The 25655-nt window shown below is 41.6% G+C and overlaps 1 protein-coding gene across 1 annotated transcript in view; it reads right to left on the reverse strand.

The window, feature by feature from the left end:
- timp2a (TIMP metallopeptidase inhibitor 2a) overlaps nucleotides 1–25655 on the reverse strand; it is a 70427-nt gene that overhangs the window by 16333 nt on the left and 28439 nt on the right. The window contains exon 2 of the mRNA XM_080209519.1: nucleotides 2883–2983. Coding sequence (XP_080065645.1) covers nucleotides 2883–2983 — 101 coding nt within the window. The remainder of the gene's footprint in view (nucleotides 1–2882; nucleotides 2984–25655) is intronic.

The following is a 25655-nucleotide window of genomic DNA, read 5'->3' on the forward strand; positions in this document are numbered from 1 at the left end:
GATTAGACAGCCTTTCTGGCAATGCCACAAGCAGAAGATATTTGTAAAGATTGTTCCAGAAATAGGCAATGGCGACATTGGGAGTTCTTCCAAGAGATCCTCGAAAGGACACAGGCAGCATTTAGACACGTGATCAATGAGTAACTGAGCTGGATCCTCTGCAATATTGGTTTATTCTCCTTAGCATCACCTCCTTCTGTTGCTCACGCTCCTTCATAATGATGACATAGTGAGGTATGCGCAAAGGAAATCTCATGTCTGCCTTGCTTAAAGTTGTTGTGTCCACAGGGAAGGCTGGAGGCCTGAACCTGTAGAGGTCAAGTGGTATATAGTACTGTAGGCATGCAAATTCCAAAGGATGCCAGAATCAAAAAAGTCTGCGGACTCCAAAGTCGAATTTGCCCACGTTGTTATTCAAAATACCATGAGCTGATTGATGCTTCTATGCAAAATAGCCCGATAGGGCTGGGGCACCTGGGGTCTTAGCACTGCCAGGAAGAAAGCGGAAATTGGTGTTTGCACTATAACATTTTTCTTTATTAAGCTAAAAAATGGTATTAATAGTGCTGGTCAATAACTGAAGAATTTCTATCCAGCTCCCTGTTTGGTTTCACTGAAGAAGTTTATTTAAATAAACTTGAACATTGGACTCAGATTGAGAATAGCTCAAATTATTGGAGTTGGGCTGTCAGGTATGCAACATCACTTACCAAGTGTACGGTCTAAGAACAAAGCCCAAGCATGAATTCCATTTGGAGAATTATTGGTTGGGGTTTTCTCCAATATTGGCAAAGGCTGATGTCAAGCAGGAAAGTGGTGTTAAGGCTGCTGGTAGCAATGGTGGCTTTCTCCACCATACAGTATGGCACTTAGAAAGAAAAAGAACTTGAAGTCACAGGTTCCATGATGCATCGCTGTGGGTGGCCTCCAATTTGCCACCATCAAATCAAACATGCGGGGTGGGATTTTCTGGCCACGCTCACCCTGAAATTGGAAAATCCCACCTGAGGACAATGGCCCATGTTCTGCCTGCTACAATTCCCATGGAGGGTGGGACAGGAAAATTCTGCAGCCAATGTCTGATGGTAAAAGGCTACTCCAGCACTCAGCTAGCAAACCAGGAAATAATCTTCACTTAGATGTCCCCTTGGCATCATCCAGACACTACCCCTCTGAGCAATCACCTGAGTTCCCCTGGGAGTACCGCTTTCCAGGTGGAAGCCTTTACAGACTGGATATGCTTCAAACCGTTCTGATATCACGCCACCAAGGATGGAGTTTTTGATGTGGGGAGAGGGGGTCGATTCCGGTATACAGTCCTGATAATTATATGTTTATTTATTATAATGAAGTTCCCAATGATAAATGTCAAGTAACGTGGCCTACCACTGATGAGGGAAGGGGGCGATTGCTTCCTGATTTAACAGCACTGTGAAATGTGACTTTGGTCTTTGTGGTATTTTCCACTTGTGTTGCACAAACTTGCCCCTGTATGAATGGGAGCAGAAAATCCCAGCCTTTTTTTAAATTATAATTAAATCAGAATATGCATCATTAGCCACCATGCAAAGTTTCTTTTGCTGTTTTATTCTTTCCTTCAAGAGCTGTTGCAAATATCGTGATTCATATGTTTCAGAATGTAAATTTTAGTTTCAAGAATATGACTGTTAGCTTGGACATTAAAGTGTTAAATGTAAAATAAAATGAAAAATCCTGATTGGGAAACCGGTAATAACACAATTCAAACAAACTGGAAGTTAATTACAATGAAAAACTACACTGTGGTCAAATTAGAATGTTACAGGCGGCATGGTAGCACAGTGGTTAGTGCCGCTGTCTCAGTGCCAGAGACGAGAGTGCGATTCCAGACTTGGTCCTTGTGGAATCTGCAAGTTCTCCCTGTGTCCCCCCTCTGGGTGCTCCGGTTTCCTCCCACAGTCTGAAAGACGTGCTGGTTAGGTGCATTAGTTGTGCTAAATTCTCCCTCAGTGTACATGAACAGATGCCAGAGTGTGGTAACTTTATTGCAGTGTTAATGTAAACCTACTTGTGACACTAATAAAATAAACTTTAAACTCAGAGGGACATGTAAACAGTTAATGCTGAATAAGTGATTTCTGGACCTCTTGGTAGAGCCAATAATTACAGGTCATGGTCACTTTCACTCAAATTTCTGGCAATGGAGCAAGGCCATTGTTATATTCTGGGAAAAAAGCTCAACACGAGGTAGAAATTATTTATATGGATTGCAGAATCAAAGAGTTATGTTGAAGGTAAAATAACTCCTTTGCATTTCTGGTTGAATCATCCTAAAGCATGCCACATTGCCATCGAGATAGTGACTCAGGGTGGTGCCTTAGTGAAAAAAGTTCTTTTGTTCGATTTATTAGTCTATGTTTGCTGACAGAAGAAGCCAGTTATATTAGGGAACAGCTGAGTCAGTTGTAACTTAGCTTTGGGGAAGACTGCATCTCACCGGATTGAAAGAGCCGTCAGGATGTGACAGTCAGTTAAGCCTGCACATCAAAGCTATGGGAACGTAGCTGGGTTTACCAGAAACCTAAGCATGCAGCTAAGGCATCCAGACCCATGAGGAGCGTTGTATAGCCAAAACACTAATGAAAGGACTTGCATGGAATCTTGCCTTGAGACATTGCTGGAACATGAAGGAGGAGAAGTAAATAATAGCTAACAGCACAAGTCTTTATAAGCTTTAGCATAAAGTTAATAATGATTGCTTTGTTTCATTTCATTTTATATACTGAATCAAGTTACTTTTCTAAAAAATGTATGTCTTGAGGCATAATTCTGTTAGTTTATTCTTGGATGTTTGATTTCTTCTATAAATGTTAATAGAATCTCTGAAAGGATTGTAACAATACCTTTATCTGTTTGATCTCATACTGGATCTTCTGGATGGGATTTCCATAGATGTCATTCCCAGAATTCACTTCTTTATTTGCAACCACTTTCGCCCTTATCACTGGTTTGAAAAAAAAAGGTAAGTGAATTAATTTCCAATAAAACAGCAAGTAGGATTATAGTTTAAGTAATTGTGGAGTCAAAAAGGAGCAATTTTCCATTTTTAATGATCAAGTACAATTCATGGAAGAACTTAAAGACACTTCCATCTCAAGGGATAAGTATTGACATAAAAGGTGCAATTACACACGTGCACATGGTTCATGCCCATAATAGGCTCAGGTGGGGGGGGTATTAACTTAGATTTGGCTGTGGGCCAGGAGCAGGTGGAGGAGCAGGGGATGCTGGATGCCAGCTCTGAATTGGTTGTGGATTTGGGGGGTGGTGGCAGGGTGCAAGAGAAGTGCTTCAATGGGTGTGGGGAGGGGAGCCCCTGAGACCTCCGAAGAGGGCTGGTGTGGGGAGGTTTATTTCTGTTGTTATGACTGGGGAGCCCTTTAAGGATCTCAATGCAGCCAGGCATTGTCAGCATGCTCTGGCGCCCCACCCCCCCGCCCTGCCCCTTAATGCTGGTGTGAAACACACCTCCTCAAATTTTTTTTTGGCAAGAGTGTCTTAAGAATTAGAGAAAACTGACTGCTTTCTCTGGAGAGAAACAGATCAGCTTTCTCACCAGAAACACTGACATTTTTTTGGCAGGATTCCCCCCAGTGACAATGAATGAATGATGAATTAATTCGAAATCAGGATGGGTGCAGTATGCAGGACAAGGTAAATGAGCCTGTTGTGCACAATGAATTTGGCTGGTACGATGTTGTGGGCATCGCAGAGATGCGGCTGCGAGTGGATCAGGCCTGGGATCAAATATCCAAGGATATTTGACCTACTGGAAGGACAGGCAGGTGGACAAAGGGGGCAGTGTTGCACTGTTAGTAAGGAAGTTAAATCGATGGCAAGAAGTGATAATAGGATCAGAAGGCACAGTCTCTATGGGTAGATTGGAATCATCGTAAAGGTAAAAAGACCCCGATGAAAATTATGTGCAGCAGTCAGGACGCGGGGCAGAAAATAAATCAGGAGATAGAAAAAGGTGTATAAAAAAGTATTACAATAAGCCTGGGAGACTTCAATATGCAGGTGGACTGGCAAAATCAGGTAGGTAGTGGATCCCAAGAAAAGGAATTTGTCGAATGTCTAAGAGATGGTTTTTTGGAGCAGCTTGTGACAGAGCCTAGTAGGGAACAGGCTATTCTGGATTTAGTGATGTGTAATGAGGCAGACATGATTAGTGAGCTTATGGTGAAGGAACCTGTAGGGAGCAGTGACCACAATATGATAGAATTTACCCTGCAGTTTGAGGGGGAGAAGCTGGAGTCAGATGTAACGATATTAGAATTAAATAACGGTCACTACGAAAATATGGAGGAGCTGGCCAGAGTTGATTGGAAAGGGAGCCTAGCAGGGAAGACAGTGGAACAGCAATGGCAGGTGTTTGAAAGTTATTTGGGAGACACAAATTCATCCCAAGGAGGAGGAAATATGCTAAGGGGAGGATGAGGCAAGGACAGCATAAAAGCAAAAGAAAAGCATACAAAGTGGGAAGCCTTTAAAACTGAGCAGAGGACAACTGAAAAAGCATTGGCTGGGTCGGGGGGGGGTGCAAAGATGGTGAAATATGAGTGCAAGCTAGCAATATAAAAGATAGAGTTTTTTTCAACATATTAAAAACAAGGTAAGAAGGGCAAAAATAGCCATTGGATCACTGGAAAATGAGGCTGGAGAGGTAATAAAAGGAAACAAAGCAATGGCAGAGGAACTGAATAGTTACTTTGCATCAATATTCACAGTAGAAGACACCAGTGGGATGCCAGAGCTCCAGGAGAGTCAGGGGGCACAGGTGAGTGTAGTGGCCATCACTAAGGGAAAAGATTCTGGGGAAACTGAAAGTTCTGAAGATGGATAAATCACCTGGACTACACCCCAGGGTTCTAAAAAAGATAGCTAAGGAAATTATGGAGGCATTGGTGGTAATCTTTCAGGAATCACTGGAGCCAGGGCGGGTACCAGAGGACTGGAAAGTAATTAACACTGCTGTTTGAGGAAGGGAGGCAGCAGATGGGTAATTATAGGCCGGTTAGCCTGACTTGAGTCATTGGCAAGATTTGAGTCCACTATTAAAAATGAGATCGCAGAGTACTTGGAAATGCATGATAAAGTAGGACTGAGCATGGCTTTGTCAAGGGGAGGTCATATCTGACAAATCTGTTAGAATTTTGAGGTGGTAACAAGGAAGTTAAAGGAGAGCCAATGGATGTGATTTATTTAGATTTCCAGAAGGCCTTTGACAAGGTGCCACATAGGAGAGTGTTAAATAAGTTAAGTGCCCTTGGTGTTAAGGGTAAGATTCTGGCATGGATAGAGGATTAGCTGACTGGCAGCAGGCAGAGAGTGGAATAAAGGGGTCTTTCTTGGGATGGCAATCGGTGACTAGTGGTATGCCTCAGGGGTCAGTGCTGGGACTGCAACTTTTCACAATATACATTAATGATTTGGAGGAAGGAACTGAAGGCCCTGTTCTAAGTTTGCAGATGATACAAAGCTATGTAGAGGAATCAGCAGTACTGAGGAATTGTGTGGGCTGCAGAAGGACTTGAACAGGTTAGGAGAGTGGGCAAAGAAGTGGTAGATGAAATACAATGTGGAAAAGTGTGAGGTTATGCATTTTGGGAGGGGGAATGGAGGCATAGACCATTTCCTAATGGGAAAATGCTTAGGAAATCAGAACCACAAAAGGTGCTTGGGAGTCATTGTTCAAGATTCTCTTAAGGCCAACGTGCAGGTTCAGTTGGCAGTGAGGATGGAAAGTGCGATGTTAGCATTCATGTTGAGAGGGCTAGAATACAAGAGCAGGAATGTACTTCTGAGGCTGTACTAGGCTCTGGTCAGATCCCATCTGGAATATTGTGAGCAGTTCCAGACCCATACCTAAGGAAGGATGTGCTGGCCTTGGAAAGAGTCCAGAGGAGGTTCACAAAAATGACCCCTTTAAAGAAGAGTTTGTCATATAAGGAACAGTTGAGGACTCTGGGTCTGTATTCGGAGTTTAGAAGGATTGGGGGGGGGTGAGGGGATCACATTGAAACTTACAAGATGCTGCAAGGCCTGGATAGAGTGGATATGGAGAGGATTTTTCCACTAGTAGGAAAAACTAGATCCAGAGGATACAACCTCAGGCTAAAGGGACGATCCTTTAAAACAGATGAGGAAAAATTTCTTCAGCCAGAGAGTGGTGAATCTATAACTCTTTGCCGTGGAAAGCTGTGGAAGCCAGGTCATTGAGTGTTCTTAAGACAGATAGATAGGTTCTTGATTAATAAGGGGATCAGGGGTAATGGGGAAAAGGCAGGAGAGTGGGGATGAGAAAAAAAAAATCAGCCATGGTTGAATGGCGGAGCAGGCTCAAATGGACCGAGCAGCCTAATTCTGCTCCTATGTCTTGTAGTATGTGGCCTGGAGGGAATCTTGCAGGTGGTTGTATCTCCTACCCTTTCCTCCTAGGTGGTAGAGGTCATGGATTTGGAAGTTGCTGTCAAAGAAGTCTTGCAAGTTGCTGAAGGGCATTTTGCAGATGGTGCACACTGTGTGTCAATGGGGGATGGGGTACTAATCAAGCAAGTTGCTTTGTCTTGGATGGCATCGAGCTTCTTGAGTGTTGTTGGAGCTGCATTCATCCATGCAAGTGGAGGGTATTCCATCACACTCCTGATTTGTGATTTGGGTGGCACTGTGACAGTGGTTAGCACTGCTGCCTCACCGCGCCAGGGATCAATTCTGGACTCAAGTCACTGTTTGTGTGGAGTTTGCACATTCTCCCTGTGTCTGTGTGGGTTTTGTCCGGGTGCTCTGGTTTCCTCCCACAGTCCAAAGATGTGCAGGTTAGATTGTTTGACCATGCTAAATTACCACTTATATCAGGAGAACTAGCAGGGCAAATACAGAGTTACGGAGATAGGGTCTGGTTGGGATTGTTGTTGGTGCAGGCGCGATGGGCCAAATAGAATTCCTGCAGTGCAGAAAGAGGCTATGATTCACTTCTGAAACCTGAAAACAAGCAGTTTACTGGGATTTTCTTCAGAAGCCTATTAAATAAATTTCTGTACCACTGTAATCTTGTCCAACACTTATGGCAGTGCTGATTTAAAAATCATAACTCCCGACAGACTACACAAGATGAATTAAATTTTCCCTTTTAGTCGGTAGCTGAATTGGATTAGTTAATAGCATCAACCAATAAGCAGGAATTCTGTCACAAACAAGTAAGTCCTTGAATTACTTACAACAAATGCTTTGACTCAGGAGTAGAAAAAGGGAAAGCAACAGGAGTAATAGTTATAGGAACTGCTCGGAAATTTCTCAGAATCAAAGTACACAGCTCATCAAAGGAGGTTTTTGAAATACCCTCAATGCCAATGTAGACAAATACTGTTTTTCAGATGGGAAGATAGAATTGTACTGTTCCACTTGGAAAAAGATTCTGCTGATCCATTGGCCTTCAGGGTCCTGAGATGTACCCATGCACATAACATTATGCTTTGCTGCGTATTGTGTATATTCTATGATGAATGTAGCATTGGTAGGAGCATAGAATTTTGGTGAAACCATTCTTCGAGACTATTGCATTTTACTGTTATTTTTATAGCCAGCTTTCTCCTCATACAAAGTAATTGGCTTTGCTCAAGTTTAAGATTTTTGTTTTAAATTGCAGTTTGTCACTCTCAAACAAACAGTGTGTAATTTAATTGCATTATTATAATTATTACAATTGTAAATCTCATTAGATTTTGTGAAACTATGCAATTACTGTTCAACTCTGCCTCATTTCACAATACAAGATGCAAAACAGGTTGGTTTCACACACACTATTCTAGGAAACTGCAAAAAGCAATGTTAGAAAACTGAAAGTTCACTGAAAACAATAGCTGGAATTCTCCAATCTTGTATTCCCACCATGACTGCCAGCAAGAACGGAGAATTTGGCGCTCAGCCAATTCTCCATTCACAACAGTGGAACCGGAGAATCCAGCCAGGGGTGAGGTTAGAGAATCCAGGCCAATTTTGCAAATGAACAACTGTGAATGTTGAATACATCTTCCTGAAAAGGTAGAGTTTGTCAAGTTTCTCTCCTGCCTAATAAACTATTTTGTCAGTCAAACTGAAGCAACTCAGCAGCCTTTGTGGGATAGATTTTATTGTTGCCAGGAAGGTGGTAAGCAGTGTCTGGGCAAGTTTAGAGGAAAATCTGATGGGTATGTCACAAATCCCTTACATTCATTTGACGAAAGGCAAATCTGGTAGATTGTGTTAGTGTTGAACTAGCCTCATCCTAGATTTTCCTTTCTGTTCTATGCCTAGGCAATGGTTATCCAATACTTGATGGCAATAATGAAAAACTATCCATGTTATGATTCCAGCTGATGTTATGACTGAACAGTTAGGACCCAGAAAGAAATTCTGGCTCAATAGACCATAACTTTATTTTTAAGAGGTGCGGATGAACTGAGTCACAGGACTACCAAATAACTTACAATAAAACTTTTGTTAAATGTGAAAAGCTTGACTATAATACAATCCTCCTTCACTCCACCCATATCTTCATAGATATTTTAAGAATAACAGAAGTTACAAAATGTCTGACACTAATATTCAGTAAGTACACAGTCCACGTAAACCTACAGGCTAACTGTGGTCAGACACACCCTACCCTGAAACTAAGTGGCAAATTTCATCCAGTATAACTCTTGTAGATTTCTCAAATTCTCCCAAGTACTTCTGAGAGTCAACTGGTCTCACTGGAACTCACTGGTCTTCCAAATGAATGTTTCCAAACTCCATTCTCCAAAAACATGCCTTAGAATCTTCCCCCAGACAACACTTTCTCTTGGATGCCTTTATCAAGAATCCACTTCCAAGATTTCAGTCTCTTCTTTCAGTACTCTTGTGACTTGGATTGCCACGTGTATTCAAGCTTCCATACAATCTCCCAGGTACACAGCCATGCCAACAGAAACTGCTGTTTCACAGGCTGTATTAAGGGGTCACCTATGTTAGAATTGTTTTAGATATCTGGCTTTCAGTAACCAATGTCACCAAGTCTGCACCTTTCAGCTCTCACATTAACTAGAGGCCCTTCTCTGCCCCTTTCTTTGCCCCTTCATTAACTTATTCAGATTCCATTCTTCCTCCTTTTGACTTCAGTCTTCCTGGGAGTCTTATTTTCATCCCCTACTATCTAAAACTATTGGTTCTTTAGCTTCTGGTACTGGCTTTCTGCCCCTTACTCCTACCTTGGATTTGCAGTTTGAAAAAGCTGCTTTCTTCTCAGGTATCTGGTTCCACCTGAACCACAAGTGCTTATGCTTTTCAGTGTGGGCTCCTGGTTGCTAAAGAGAGCCTAGCCTCTCTTTAAATCCTTTCATTTTGAAATGAACAAAATCCTATCATTCAGACACCTGGGGGCAAATTTTACCATCCTGCCCGCCACGGGAATTGGAGCAGGCCAGGGAGCAGAACATGGAAAGGTCTGCTGACCTTGGGTGGGATTTTCTGGTTCTGGGTGAGCGAGGCCAGAAAATCCTGCCTTCTTTGTTTAACATGATCTAACTGAAATTTTAATCCTTTCTTGCACAGAAATTAACCTTTTTTAAAATGATACCATGTTTCTAATACCCACAAATGTATGCATAGATTATTTAATCTACCCTTATATTTTTGCCAGGGAAACATCACATCAATGTCATCTAATTAAATTGGTTTCCAGTTAATTGTCATTGGGCTCAATGGAGAATTAGCAATCTTCTTAATGCTGGATGCCACTTCTTATACCTTAGCTCTATATATTGACTTTTATCACAGTAACATGGGGATTTATAAATAAAGGATCTCTTATAAAAGGTAACTATCGAATCATAGTGCAGGAGAAGATCATCACTGTAACATTAACTATTGCATAATTAAACATGTTTTTTTTAACCAAAAGAAAGGCAAGAAATCTCTTGGCAAAATTCAAGCATATTAAGATTCATGCAAATTAAGAGATATTCAGAAGATACAACAGCAAGTTTCTTTAAGATGCATCCCTAGTCTGATACTTCACGGGAGACCTAAATAAATTACGTAGAAGCAGGGTAGGAGGAGAAGGCTCTGTAGAATGTAATTCGATCTGTTGTGTTCTGTGCTGTAAACTCACATCAAACTGGTTAACAAAATTTGTAAATTACCCTGTGGGATTAAATGGAAAGATCACTGAAAGATATTTGTCTGCTATTTCAGTCAAGGCAATAACTGATTTCTCTCATCTGGATACTGCTGCCATTAGATTGAGAAATTTCAGACCTCAAGTGTTCCAGTCTGGAATTTATGGCTTATGAAGTATTGCATTCCAGAGAAGGAATAAATGAACAGTAATATAAACAGTATTCACTATTGAATGTAGATGTAGAATTTTTTAAACAGTACTATTCTGGCAGAAAGTGGCACTTGGGAAGCCATTTTTCATCTTTTTCCTCCTCCTTCCCCCCACCCCCAAAAAGGAACCGCTATGACTCAACTTTTTACAATAACAGATTTGTTAAGTACGTGTTTCTGGGCAGCACTCCATGTAGCAGGATGGAGGCTACAAGATCTTGCTGCTGATATACTGTACACACATGTACCCATGGGGGTTTTCCTCAATCTTTCCATAGGGCAGTACCTGAATTTTCCATTACAGTTTTTGGGCAAGATCCAGAATGCTGCTGATTTTACTAACTCTTTGTCCAACATCTAAATGCTGGAAAAATTCTAGTTTTTAAATTCTGCCCAATCAGAAGCAAAGCAACATGATGACCTACTCGTACAAACATGAAGAGCGAAATGCAAGTCAGATTGCATTTCAAGGCCTCCTCACTATATTTTTTTCTATATCCCAGCAGTATTAATCTTCATTTAAAAGGTCTAGTAAGTCACAATTTGAAGAAGTTACAATCAGTTTTTGGAAACCAGAGTTGGAAGGTTTATTGCTTAACAAACTGTTTACATCAGGGACACTGATCGATAGAGTGCATGTTGCAGAAGAAATGCTTCAAAGGCTGATGGATTAAATTAATTCGTCACTTTGCAGATTTTTCTGAGAATAGCATCTCTTAAAACCTTTCTAAATGCACTTAATTAAAATGATGTGCAACTTTCATTTTCAGATGAAAGGGTAACTCAGTGCAGTTGACAAATAATGGGTGCAATCTTATCAAAAAGATATCAGAAAAGTCTGAAAACTGCAGACGCCCCTATCTCCCACCCTCCCTCCCCATTGGAAACACAGCTTGCTGGCATCGGGATCCTCCTGATCAGTCCCCCATCATAACCTCCTTGTCCCACCCTCTCCAAAGCCCCCCACTATGCTGATCACCTAATCACCCTCATGCAGAGCTTCCCCCTCTTGCATACCCTGTTATGGCCCCACACCCACTCTTGTCACCTGTTTGGCACTGCTGTGGTACAGTTATGGTACCCAGTGGGCACTGCCAAGGTGACAATGCCATGCCCCTGATTGCCCAGGAGCTTCAATAGCCTCTGATCCCCTAGTATGGCCATGATGCATAGTCCCCATTTATGGGGATCATGTGTGATTCCTGGCAGCGAGAATCGTCTGTGAGGCTGGGAACAGGCATATGGGATGTGTTATCAGCAACAGCAAAATAGGGCTGGGAAGATGGCGTTCTGCACTAGACCGGTTTGTGCCCAAGTGAACCAAATTTTTGATTTCTTCCTGGCTTGCCACACCAATTGACCAGTGCAGTGGGTTGGTAAGGTCGCACCCAATAATTTGGATCCTACAGACAAAATATAATTGTTTCACGTATGAAGTGATCACTAAATGATGGATTGGATCTTAACTTGAACCACCTGAGGTAACGAGTATAGCAGCATCACAAGAGAAGGCCGAGTGTAACCTTTCCATCGACATATTTTGTGCTATCTTCAAAAGGCTGGGCAACTAATGTCTGCCCAATCCAATCTGCAGATCCTCTTAGTATGTAACACACTAGCAGATGTCTGGGGGCAGCTTGAGGGGCCAGGAAGGTTTCCTGTGAATCCCTGCCATTACTGGTGCCACGAGCACTTGTATTCTGGGGCTCCTGCTCCACAATGGTAAATTATGGCGGTGCCCTCCAAGTTATTTTTGAAGTCTTCAGAGGTGCCCTCATGATCTCCTACCTCCAATGGCAGCACTAACCTCCCTTGGTGGTGTTGTCAGCCACCCAAGTCTCAGGCAGCACAACTGGCTCTCCATCTTAGGCAACCTGCTTGTTATTCCTAATTGGACTGGAGCCCAAGAGGGGCCTGGATTAATCAGCCTCCTCCAGGAAAAATTGTGCAGGTGGTTGGAACAACTTGGCTGCCATCAGAGTTGTGACCTACAAATGGCCCTGATGTCCAACAACAATGAAGTTGAGAAGATTCCATGCAAAGTTTCTCAGATGTCCTATCTACAAATGGAATAGCATCTGAGCCAATTAATCCAGTTTAATGGCAATTTAAAAAGTTAAAGGTAAAGCATTATGATCTTTTCATTTTAGTAAATAATGCATGTGCTTGTAATTCAAAAGGAACCCTGAGACTTCTGTAGGAAGCCAGTTTAAAAAAAAGCTCAATTTATTGAGCTGACATAGGGGGGCCAAAAATAAGAACATAAGAAATAGGAGCAGGAGTAGGCCATCTAGCCCCTCGAGCCTGCCCCGCCATTCAATAAGATCATGGCTGATCTGTCGTGGCTCAGTTCCACATTCCCACCCTCTCCCCATAACCCTTAATCCCCTTGCCTATCAAAAACCCATCAACCCGCGTCTTAAAAATATTTAGCGAGGCAGCCTCCACCACTTCAACGGGCAGGGAATTCCAGAGATTCACCACCCTTTGAGTGAAGAAGTTCCTCCTCAACTCCGTTCTAAACCGCCCTCCCTTTATCCTGAGGCTGTGCCCCCTAGTCCTACTGTCTTTTGAGCAGGAAGAGCCTCTCCACCTCTATCCTATCCATCCCATTCATCACCTTATATGTCTCAATGAGATCTCCCCTCATTCTTCTAAACTCTAACGAGTACAAGCCTAGTTTATTCAGCCTCTCCTCATAGTTCAACCTCCTCAACTCCGGAATCAGCCTAGTAAACCTTCTCTGCACTCCCTCCAAGGCCAAAATATCCTTGCGTAAGTGCGGCGACCAAAACTGCACACAGTACTCCAGCTGCGGCCTCACCAGTGCCCTATACAGCTGCAGCAAGACCTCCCTACTTTTATATTCAATCCCCCTCGCTATGAAGGCCAGCATCCCATTTGCCTCCCTGACCACCTGCTGCACCTGTAGGTTGGGTTTTTGCAACTCATGCACAAGGACCCCGAGGTCCCTCTGCACTGTCGCCTGCTGCAGTTTTTCGCCATGTAAGTAATAGTCCTTCCTACCATTATTCCTACCAAAGTGGACAACCTCCCATTTGCCAACATTAAATTCCATTTGCCAGTTCCTGGCCTATTCGCCCAGCCTATCTAGATCCTTCTGCAGACTCTCCACACCCTCCGTACAACTTGCCGTTCCACCAATCTTGGTGAAAATGGCAGAGTGTTGGTTCCAGCGACAGAAATGGCATGTTGTGATATTACCACACTCTGCCACAAACAAAAACAGGTAGGCATGTTTCAATGTTGCAACAAAACCAGACTGCACTGAGATCGGGATGCTGTGTTTAAAGGGTGCCCCGATTAAAGCAAAAAGTAACCATCACCCACCCCACCACAAGAGGATTCAGGGGCTCCTCCTCAGGTTGGCACAGTGCCAATCTGTGCCAAGGAGCATTGCCAGGCCACAGCCCAGCTATGTTCCTCTCCCCTGGTGGCTATATTCAACTTTACGTCCCCGGGATATCGTCACTACAAGTTCACGTCAGCGCAGTTTCAATATATGGCGGTGGGGGGGGGGGGTGGTCAAATTACAGCAAGTGTGGGGTTAATTGTTAGAATATAACCAGTGACAACTTTGTATTGGATGTAATGTGATCAATGGCAACAAGATGCAAGGGTCAGCTGACACAGTAAACCATAGAACCAATAACAGTCAGTTGACTCACTATAAATAAGAACTGTGTAGAATTGTGTGAAGCTTGGCTTGGCCCAGGGCAAGGCCACAAATTTGGAGTAAAGATGTTTCTTTATTAAACCCTCTTTGATTTAAAAGTTGGAATAAGTTGTTCTATTGTTATTGTCTGCATTTGAAGAGTTACTTCTGATGCAACATTAATAACCTGCAAATACATTGAATGAAATGTATGTAAATCATATTCATGACCATAGCACAGCAGGTCATTGATGCAAAGCTTATCAATCTACCTCACGTGGAGAGAGAAATAGAGTTAACGTTCCAAATTCAATATGATTCTCCTTTGGAACAATTAGTTGTTCCTTTGTGTGACAGAAGTCTTACTTATGAAACTTGCTATTGGTAAAGTTGTTGTGAAGAGGCAGTCTGTCATCATGCAGTATGTTCAGACAATTCCAGCATTTATTTTGGTCTGATCTTTATAGTCTCGAAAATTGCTGCTGGTTACAGAGAACATTGAAATAGAAACTATCCCCATGCACCAATTTAACAGCAAGATTCTTATTGAGATGAAATTTTGGGTTAATGTTATTCTTGCTCTCTGGAATTCACTATATAAAACTTGGAACCGTTAAAATGAGATTATGCCTCAGAAATATCTTACTGGAAGTTGCTGCATCCATTTATTTCCTGGAATAACAATTAATTGATTCCTGGCAGATGTGCTGTGAACCACTTAAGGTATGAGTTACATAGAATCTGTTGTATCATATTAGAAAATTAAATAGCAGCCTTATCTGGTAACTATGAAAATCAAATGGAGTCGTATGCTTTGTTTCATAAGAATCATAAGATCCAGAAGTAGGCAATTCAGCCCCTCATGTCTACTCTGCCATTTTATATGGCTAATATCATCTTGGCCTCGGCTTCACTTTGCTCATTCACCAAAAGTCCTTCAAACCCATTATCATTAAAAATCTGTCTACGCTCTGGGGTAGTGAATTCCAGACTCACAACCCTTTGAGAGAAGCAATTTCTCTTCATCTATCACCCCTTATCTTAAAACTATGACCTCTTGTTCTAGATTGCCCTGTAAGAGGAAATGTCCCCTCCACATCTACGTTGTCAATCTGCCTTACCTGTCTTGTACACCTCCATTAGATCTCTCATTCTAACCTCTAGAGTGTATAGACCTAAACTGCCCAATCTCTTTGTAAATCAAACCCATCATCTCTGGAATCAATCTCTAAATTGCCTGCAGGTGAAACTATATCCCTTCTCAAGTAAGGGGACCAAAACTGTACACAATATTCCAAGTGTATTTGTATTAAGATTTTTAAAATACTGATCTTCAACATATACATGCATAATTTCTACTACTGAATTAATAACTCAGGTTGTATAGGGAGTATTATAAAACAGGATATAATGCTAGTAGAATTATCAGCCACTGTTCACCATTTATGGCAAATGTTAGGAATATCTGGGGAGGTGAGGGCGGGGGTGATTTTCTGCCTGGGGTTGGGGGGGGTGGGGTGTGGTGTGGAGGATGGAGGAACCAGTGGGAATTCCAAAATGGTTTTTACATGGGTAGGATTTCCTACTGAGATTGCCCCCTTCCTCCACCAATGAGATGATGGGGTTTCCATCATGAAAGATCAGGAATCCCATTAGCAAACATTTGCATACATTCAGTGGGCCTCCCCGCTATATCAACCTCCACTCCGCCACCCAGCCCGGCCAGCATGGTGTCATATCAGTAGGTTTTGCAACAGGTTGAGAAACAGGGAACTGGTGAATAGAACCCACTGGGGGCACTCAGGTAAGTTGAACCCCACTGGGGAGATGGTTATACCCAGGCAGTAACTTGGCACTGCCCAGAAGGGGTATCCATGGGTGTTACTACTTTTTTTAAAAAATGGAGTTCCAATTTTCCTGCAACTGAAGTTGCTGGTGAAGTGTGCTACCCCAGCATGACATTGTGGGACTTGTGTCTTTATTTCCCCAAAGTGCATAAAAAAAAACAGAGGAATCCAACAGGATAGCTAGCTGGTTGCTCTCCACTATTCCTACGGGAGACAACACTCAAAGAATTCCACCTGTCGTAGCTGAACCTGCAGGAGCTCTGACCATTTGCTGAAGCACTGACAAAAAGTAGGATATTAACTCGAAGGACATTTCAGACGCCAATGAATGCAACATTAGTCAAAATTAAAGTATTGGCAGGCACTTATGCTAGATTATTCATGCACTTGGCACTCTCTCGTTTCCTTCTTTATGAAGAGTATGCCTTGTCTGTATAGCATACAAGAAACAATACTTTTCACTGTATACTAATACATGTGACAATAATAAATCAAAGTTGGGTTAAGTTCAGAGAAATTATATCCGGCCAAAGTGTGTCTAGTTTTGAATTATGATGATCTGTGCCTTACGTGGTCCCATGGATGGAGGGATAATTGTAATTTAGTACAAGCTCTTCTCTTCTAAGTATTTCAGTGGTGTCCCTGCTGGCATAATAAAGGGGTGGAATTCAATTCCTACAGGACTCTGAGCAAACAGGCATCTGAATCTCCAGCAACCCAATGGTCAATATCTAATTTTCTAATATTGAGGCCTCCTGGGTCTGCACTAAATTGCAATGATGAAGCATCTTAGTCACAAATAGTTTGGCGGTAAGTAGTTATTCAAGTTCCTGTTGACCAAGCTATAAATATACCCCTGTCCTGGCATTCTGATAAGTTCAGTGACCCTCATGGTCAATAAGCATTTGAAGCCCTGATGACTGATGGAGGCAACTAGGCTTCTGAATTACTCAGTGTATTGAAAGAGCAAAGTTCAAAAAGATGCATGAGCTCTCATCGACCACAGATTAACTGATGTGGAATCCTTCATCTTTTACTCTTCTTACCTCACCCCCTTCTCCTATTGCCTCTCTTCCCCTCCTTATTCCCCAGAAAGCATATTCCTTGCTTTGATGGATTGTCATTACATATTGATGAGCAAACACCTTTATCCTGGCAGATGAATAAAGAGTTGTGTTGCTATTGATCTAATAGCAAGTGGGAACCCAAAGTCCTTGGGAAGCACGATTCACATTTAAACCTCCTACCAAATATCCAACTTTAAAGCTTAAATACTCAAGCACATTCACATAAATCACAAGTAGAAATAATCCTGTACTGAATAAATTCCTTTAAGGGTTGAACAAGAGATTGCTTATTTTCTCTGCAATGCCTTTAGTCAGTTTGAAATGTAACTTTAGAGTGTTATTACTGATTAGATTCTTCAATTGCAGACAAGCCTTTGAAAATAATTTTTTGAGCAGCATCTTTTGTTTAATTATGCACTGAGATTACACTGAATTACTACAATTCCATTCAGATTGCAACGTTTCAGCTAAACAAAGAATTCTATTTCATCTAAAGGCATAATTACATGAAATTTGTGCCACAGCAATTATTTTTGTTCTAAATCCATTTGTAAAATTCACAACCACCACTCGAGTGCCACAAATCCCTAAACAGTTGACTCAAATTTAGTTTGCTACATAGAAACTGGTGGCATCTTGGAAAGTGGACATGCAAAATTAGAGCAATATAGTTTCCAATTATCAATTTATAAGAGATATAAATGGATGTTTTTACATAAAACTATCCATCTTGCTGCTCAGTAAACATAAAGTCATTTACAGGCATTTATGCTAGATTTTTTATGTCATTAAGGCTTGTCATGGATCCAAAAAACAGATCATAACCAATGCTGTATAATAGTCTAAATGCATTTACTGTAGGAGTTCCACCATGGTACCTAATCCTGTGCCAGACTCAAAAGGTTCAATCCCCAAATGGATAGGATTAAAGCCAGAAATAGCTGTTACTTTATAAAATATCAAATTCAAAACTTTCAACTTTTGTAAACAACGGATTGAAAATTATTTGACTTGATGTATGTTTACTGTGACCTTATGTAGTTCATTTCCCATGTTCTGTAATAAAACAATTTATTGCCGTAAGTACTTATCAACTTCTCGGAATGGTCTCCACGAAAAGGAAAGGCAGGCTGATTAATTCTTGATCATCATGAATAGTGCTTTGACCCTAATCTAGGAAGGTGTCCAAGTGAGCCTTATGGTCATATACATCTGATATTTCTTCTCCCACACAACACATCCTGGCAGCTGACATGAAGTTTGTAATTCAGAATTTATACCTTCGGCTCCAATTTAACAACAGCCACTTTGTGGCTATAGAACAGATTGTGCTCTGGCATGTAGCAGCATCACCTTACCATCCAGAGACTCAAGTGACATTTAACATTATTTTCATTTTCATTGCCAATTCCCTCCTCCTCACCTAATTCCACCATTCAGTGATAACAAAACAAGTTACTGTCATAGGTATTCAAGTTGGAAGTTGTATAAGAAGCAATTAAACATGCCATTTTCAAATTCCTAAATTATCCAAATATTGATTTTTACTGATTTTTTCCAATTTCACCATATACATAGACGATCTGGAGGAGGGGACTGAGTGTAAGGTAACAAAGTTTGCAGATGACACAAAGATGAGTGGGAGAGCAAATTGCGTGGAGGACACAAAGTCTGCAGAGAGATTTGGATAGGCTAAGTGAGTGGGCAAGGATCTGGCAGATGGAGTATAACATTGGCAAGTGTAAGGTTATCCACTTTGGAAGGAACAATAGTAAAATGGACTATTATTTAAATGGTGAAAAATTACAACATGCTACCTGAGGGTCCTTGTGCATGAATCAAAAACTCAAATTTGTAGGTGCAGCAGGTGATCAAGAAGGCAAATGGAATGTTGGCCTTTATCGCGTTAGGGATGGAGTATAAAAGCAGGGAGGTCTTGCTGCAATTGTACAAGGTACTGATGAGGCCGCACCTAGAGTACTGTGTGCAATTTTGGTCCCCTAATTTGAGAAAGGATATATTAGCTTTGGAGGGAGTGCAGAGAAGGTTCACCAGGCTGATACTGGAGATGAAGGGGTAAGCTTATGACAGATTGAGTAGACTGGGCTTGTACCCACTGGAGTTTAGAAGGCTGATGGGCAATCTTATAGCCATATAAGATAATGAAGGGGCTAGATAGGGTAGAAGCAGAGAGATTATTTCCACTTAGAATGGAAACAAGAACTAGAGGGCACAGCCTCAAAATAAGGGGAAGTCAATTTAGAACAGAGTTGAAGAGGAACTTCTTCTCCCAGAGGGTAGTCAATCTTTGGAATTCTCTGCCCATTGAAGCAATGGAGGCTACCTTGTTAAATGTGTTTAAGTCACAGGTAGGTAGATTTTTGACCAATAAGGGAATTAAGGGTTATGGGGAGCAGGCGGGTAAGTGGAACTGAACTACTATCAGATCAGCCATGATCTTATTTGAACGGCAGGGCAGGCTTGAGGGGCTAGATGGTCTACTCCTGCTCCTATTTCTTATGTTCAGAATGACAATTTTTATTTCCTATCAATTCCACCAGAGTCAGAGCCTGCAGACTATAGAATAAAAGGTTCCCACACACAAGCTTTTAAAAATAAATCCATTCTTTGGCTTTGCAGATGCTTCACTTTTTAGGGTTTCCAATATTAGTGGTAGGACCATTGGGTACGTTGATTTTAGAATTAACTTAGCAGCTATATTTACAAGGGCAGGAGTCTCATGGGTGTCTTAGAGAAGTACATAGGATTTGAGATAAATTGTCTAGGAAGCAAAAGTCAGTCCAAACATTGGAATGTATCCACGGTGTATCAATGCCTAGGAGTTGTTCATATTTACAATGGACAAAAATCCATTCTTGACCAAAACCACCTAATATTCTGGTTAAACATGGAATACAGTAAAAAGTCTGACAACACCAGGTTTTAGTCCAACCTATTTATTTGATAATATACTCGCAAGCTTTCGGGTTAGCCTCTTCGTCAGGTGTTTACGCCAGTCCAACGCCGGCATACCCACATCATAAACATGGAATAAACAGAGACACTGCATGCAATAATATTGATGAAGAACAAACAATTTTACAATGCAAGATTTATTTACTAGAATACATTTTATTAGACAATTCACTAGTGGATTGAATTTTGTGTGTTCAGAGTATTAGCGCAAGGCATCAAGGGCTGAAGTTCAGATTTCCCTTCTTTCAGGTTCAGAAATCTAACACATGTGACTTTGATGAGACAAGATGAGCCCACATATTTCAAGTCAATGCTTGTTAACATCATACTCAAGATTGTATGACAGGTATTTAGAAATTAAGTTTATTGCTTTTACGTGACAAGTTTTAGCAAAATTAGCTCTCATTTGATTAGCTCTCATGTATCCAACACACTGTTCTCAAGTCTGTTGATTCTGCTTAAAGGCTTCATTGCAGACACCAGAATTACATGGAAAGGAATGTTAATGGAGCAAAATGGCTGAAAATGAAACATTTACATGCACAACTTGTGTTGTTAGTATCCCTTTAAGAAATTTTTTTTTTAAATTCATGACCTCAGCAGCTCTGTGTATCATGCTCAAAGCCTTAGGTGATATCATTGTTAGGAGGAGAAAAAAAAACTAGTTCAGGTGACAGGGATTTCATTTTCAGTTGAGCTGCAAGTTGAGTTTTAGAAGGGACAGCAAGCTTTAAAAAAAGAACTGTTTTCCCTCTCTCCCCGTTTTAAAAATTCTGTTGGTTAGCTGAAAGATATTGTTTTCCTGAAGAGTGTAAACCTGCTATTTGAAGGCTGGACCGAAGTCTCTCTCATGCTTTGAAAAACTGTCTGGTCTTCAAACTGTTTGGAGTGAGTCCAGAGACTCAAATTTCCATTATCACGTGAGCAACAGCCCTTGCTGTGTTAAACCTGTGAAAAGGGCTTTTGTTGTCTTTGGGTTTTAATTGGAATACATTAGAGATATTCATTAAGTGGTTATTTTGTTACTTGTTTGTAATTAAAAGTTCTTGCTAATTTTATTATACATGTCAACTGTATTCTTAAATAAACTTTGCTTGATAAAAGCTCCCGACTGGGTCATTTGAAATCACACCTCAAGGTGAAACATCTCCATCTCATGCTTGTCCAAGCCAAATTCAAGATGCAAAACTTATGGTTCAGGCAGCTTCATAAAATACTTGAGTTTCTAACCAAACCATAACAAACCAAATATCCCAATCTGGAATCTGAATGCACAAAGTAATTATACCAATAAGTGGCCAAGGTAGAGAAAAAACACTTACTTTCATTTGAAAAACAAACAATCTTTTAAAATTTTGCACTGGAGTCAAAGTAAAAGCTTTCAGCAATTTCCAAAACAATGATGAAAACAACATCAAACAAGATGTTGTATATCTTCTTCTAGGCAATTCCTTGGGGTCAGAGATGACTATCCTTCTGTTACATGCAAACCACAAATGAATCATTTTTTTTGCAACACAAATAACATTCTGCTAATGTCTACAAATCAACATTTATTGAATACTCAAGAGCCAACATTCCATGAAAGATTGCTTTGTTGTAGTAAAGTGACAATCTTTGACTCACTGCAAATTCTAAGAACAGAGGCTGGACTTTTCCAGCCCTTCATGCTAGATGCAGCTTCCAGTCCCACCAGTGTGAATGGAGATTTCAATCACTTGCTGGCCCTGTGATGAGAAAACCTGCACTCGTGGGGGATGGATGTGATGGAAAATTCCAGTGTGTTATTGTTATGAGTATTTGTTGGATTTTCAAGTAACTTCATTGCAGTGCTAATGTAAGCCTACTTGTGCAGCACTTCCTCCTTCCCCACCAGAATTCAGAGACCCTTGCTTATGCTTCTAGAACCCTTATTCCCAGAATAGCACTACTCCCTTCCCCCCTCCGAGTGTCTCACTGACATCACACCAGGCTGATGGGCCTGGGATGGCTGTATCAGCATGTGACGTCAGTGCAGGATGGTGATGATAACTCGCTGTGAGACAAGCTGTGATGCTGCTCTGGTGCTATCCAAGTCTGACTCCTGCCTGAAATGACTGCACACAGACTTCTGGGGTCTTCCAGACAAGGGCTCAGCGAGTGACAAGACTACTGTCCCAGGATATCTGTCACCCATGGGTCTCACTGTTGGGATTGTTTGGAGGCTGATAGGGGATTCCGGGTACAGATGTGGAGATACCTCCCTTGGAAAATGGGAAAAGATGGAGTTACGGTTTTGACACAATATTTCTTAATGGTAATTACCTTTTCCCTAAATACAGTCTGTGCCTTCATCTATACCCACTTGGTGCTCCTAAATCTTCATTTTGTGTGGCCTACTGCTACATCCAAGTGACTCCACAGATACAGAGGTGGAAGCAGCCCACTGTTTTCCATGCCCAGTGACCTTTGGTGCCCTTGGCAGGCATCCTCTGGAGGGTTAGAAGGCCCTGGCTGACTTTTAGGTGTCATGGATTCGCTGCCATTCCTGGAAGCCCAACATTGCTGAAGGCTCTGACACCATAGTGCAAACAATGGACCTCTGTATCCGCACCATGCTCTGGAGCCCCTCTGCAATTATAGTCTGACTAGGCCATGATCTCAAAGCCTTCAGCCATTGCCCTCCAAGTCTGCAGCATGCTTCCGAGGCTCTCAGATAGTTAAGCAAGCCTAGGACCCAGTCACCCATAACTACAGATTCTTGCCCAGGCTTTCCACTGTGGTTGCCATCCTTGCAGGATTGGCCTGGGTGTGACTCAATGCTGACATCCCCTAAAGGCTGTGGGGCTCCAAGTGAGAGCCCAGTACATCGTGTGAACCAGCCTCCCATTCACTGACTCTGTCTACATTTCTCACTGCCTCAGAAAAACAGCCAGCATAATTAAGGACCCCACATACCCTGGACATTCTCTCTTCCACCTTCTTCCATCATAAAAAAGATACTAAAGTCTGAGATCACGTGACTCAAGAACAGCTTCTTCCCTGCTGCCCTCAGACTTTTGAATGGATCTACCAAATATTAAGCTGATCTTTCTCTTCACCCTATGACTGCAACATTATATTCTGCACTCTATCCTTTCCTCTCCCCTATGAACGATATGTTTTTATCTGTATGCATGCTAGAAACAATACTTTTCACTGTATCTCAATACATGTGACAACAGTAGATCAAATCAAAGTCATTCATTTTCTTGCGGCATTGGACAGCAGTCCTCAAGTCTCAGGCTGCTGGCAATGACTGCTACATCCCAGGATATATTTGCTTCCGTGGTTTTGGGAAACACTTGTGGGTACAGGATGGTCTACCTCCTTTTTTTTTGGCCTTGGAGGGAATGCAGAGGAGGTTTACTAGGCTGATACCGGAGTTGAGGGGGTTGAGCTATGAGGAGAGGCTGAATAAACTGGGTTTGTACTCGTTAGAGTTTAGAAGAATGAGGGGAGATCTCATTGAGACGTATAAGATGATGAATGGGATGGATAGGATAGAGGTGGAAAGACTCTTCCCGCTCAAAAAAGACAGTAGGACTAGGGGGCACAGCCTCAAGATAAAAGGGGGGCGGTTTAGAACGGAGTTGAGGAGGAACTTCTTCACTCAAAGGGTGGTGAATCTCTGGAATTCTCTGCCCGTTGAAGTGGTGGAGGCTGCCTCGCTAAATATTTTTAAGACACGGGTTGATGGGTTTTTGATAGGAGAGGGGATTAAGGGTTATGGGGAGAGGGTGGGAAAGTGGAACTGAGCAGCGACAGATCAGTCATGATCTTATTGAATGGCGGGGCAGGCTCGAAGGGCTGGATGGCCTACTCCTGCTCCTATTTCTTATGTTCTTATGTTCTTACGTACCTCCCCTCCACTGTGTCTAGAAGCCTTCTGAGATCTGCCTCCGTGAAATGGAGTTGCTCTCTACACTGCCACCCTCCTGGCTTGACTGGCTGTGAGTGCGGCGAGCCAATTCAGGCAAGTCACACGCCTGGGGCATCCATGCCAGCGAGTTTCATGTGGGGGTTCTTTCGGTGCATTAAGGGTGGGACAATTGTGATCGGATTCACACTGGATTGCACAGCGTGGATTGCACAGGTTTCTCACCCAAAACAGAACATTTTTTAGAAACATGCCATTCAATATTTTATTTCAATTGATAGCCTTAAGATATACCTTTTTAAAAATGATGGTCTATTGTTTCCTTAAATTTCTTCAGAAAGCTTTCCAAAACATAATATTATTAAATTACTCCTTCTGAACCTGTACAAGAAATGTAGAACTTAAACTAGGAGACTTAAGATTTAGGTGTTAGAGTGAAAATGTAATCTTCTCACATTTACCATCTGGCTGCAGAACACCCATTCCTACTCACACAAACTGCTTAGCCTTTGGGTTTATATCCAAATACTACTACAAAAATGCAAATTAAAACAAACCTATGAATCATTTGCTCATTAATGCAGGGGTGCAGCTAATGACGTTCCCAATGGACTCCTAGATTGTAAGGCATTCTTGCGCAAATTAACAAAAGTTTAGACTTTGAGGCACAGTGGTTAGCACTGCTGCCTCACAGCACCAGTGACCCAGGTTCAATTCCTGACTTGGGTCACTGTCTGTGTGAAATTTGCACAGTCTGTGTAGGCTTTCTCCGGGTGTTCCGGGTTTCCTCCCACAATCAGGAAGACATGATGGTTAAGTGCATTGACCCGAACAGGTGCTGGAGTATGCTGACTAGGGGAATTTCATAATAACATCATTGCAGTGTTAATGCAAGTCTTACTTGTGATGAATAAATAAATAAACTTCAGAATGTATTGGCAGAACATGAATCACAGAGGATATTTCAAAGATATTCCACACTACACACTTGGCTAAGACATTTAAACTGATTATTGTAGTTCAGTTTGTTCTGGCGTTAAGAGCATATTGAAAATGTATCCAAATCTCAATTCACAAACATTCCAAGGCAGTCCCTTTAAACTACAAATACAGACATAAGGATGGGCATTAGACAATAGAATTAGGGAAGGCTTCATTGTCTCTTTATCAGCCCGTTTCCCAGCTACACAATTCTGCAGCTGAGAGAGAAAGCCAAGATCACACCATAGGTTTCACCATGGTTGCTGTCATTGCCAATCACAATGAGGTGCAATTTAAAATAACGTGAGCCAAGTTATGTCAGCCTTACCTAATTTGAAGATGGGCTGCCTAGCTACTGTGTAGTGTTAGTCTGGCAACCCTGCTAAAAACTAAACTCGTAACCACTTTCTTCTCGATCTAATCAACTAATTTATCAGTTTGATGTCCCAACACCAACATCGCCATTTACAAATTTCCAATAAAATCCAGTGCTAAATAAAATCTAAGCTTACTTAGAAGTTACAAAGAAATGACACTTGTAACAAAATGTTCATTGCTTTAAGACATACAATTCCCTTTATCAAAATAGAATTTTGTGGATTCAATTCCATGTAATATTTACAGAAATGACAGACTGAGATAGAGACAGATAAATACAGGGAACACTGACAGTATCTGGGGAGACTGAAACAGAGAGAATGTTTCATCAGAATGGAGAAAACGTTTAAACAATCGTAAGGGAGGACAAAAGATGTGTCTCGAGGAGGTTTGAATAGCAGCCATCTGAATGCATAGGAGTTAAGAAACCTGCAAAACAAACCGGA

The sequence above is a fragment of the Carcharhinus amblyrhynchos genome, chromosome 21 (genome assembly GCF_965287045.1).
Source record: "Carcharhinus amblyrhynchos chromosome 21, sCarAmb.v2.hapA, whole genome shotgun sequence".
In the NCBI taxonomy this organism is placed as follows: Eukaryota; Metazoa; Chordata; class Chondrichthyes; order Carcharhiniformes; family Carcharhinidae; genus Carcharhinus; species Carcharhinus amblyrhynchos.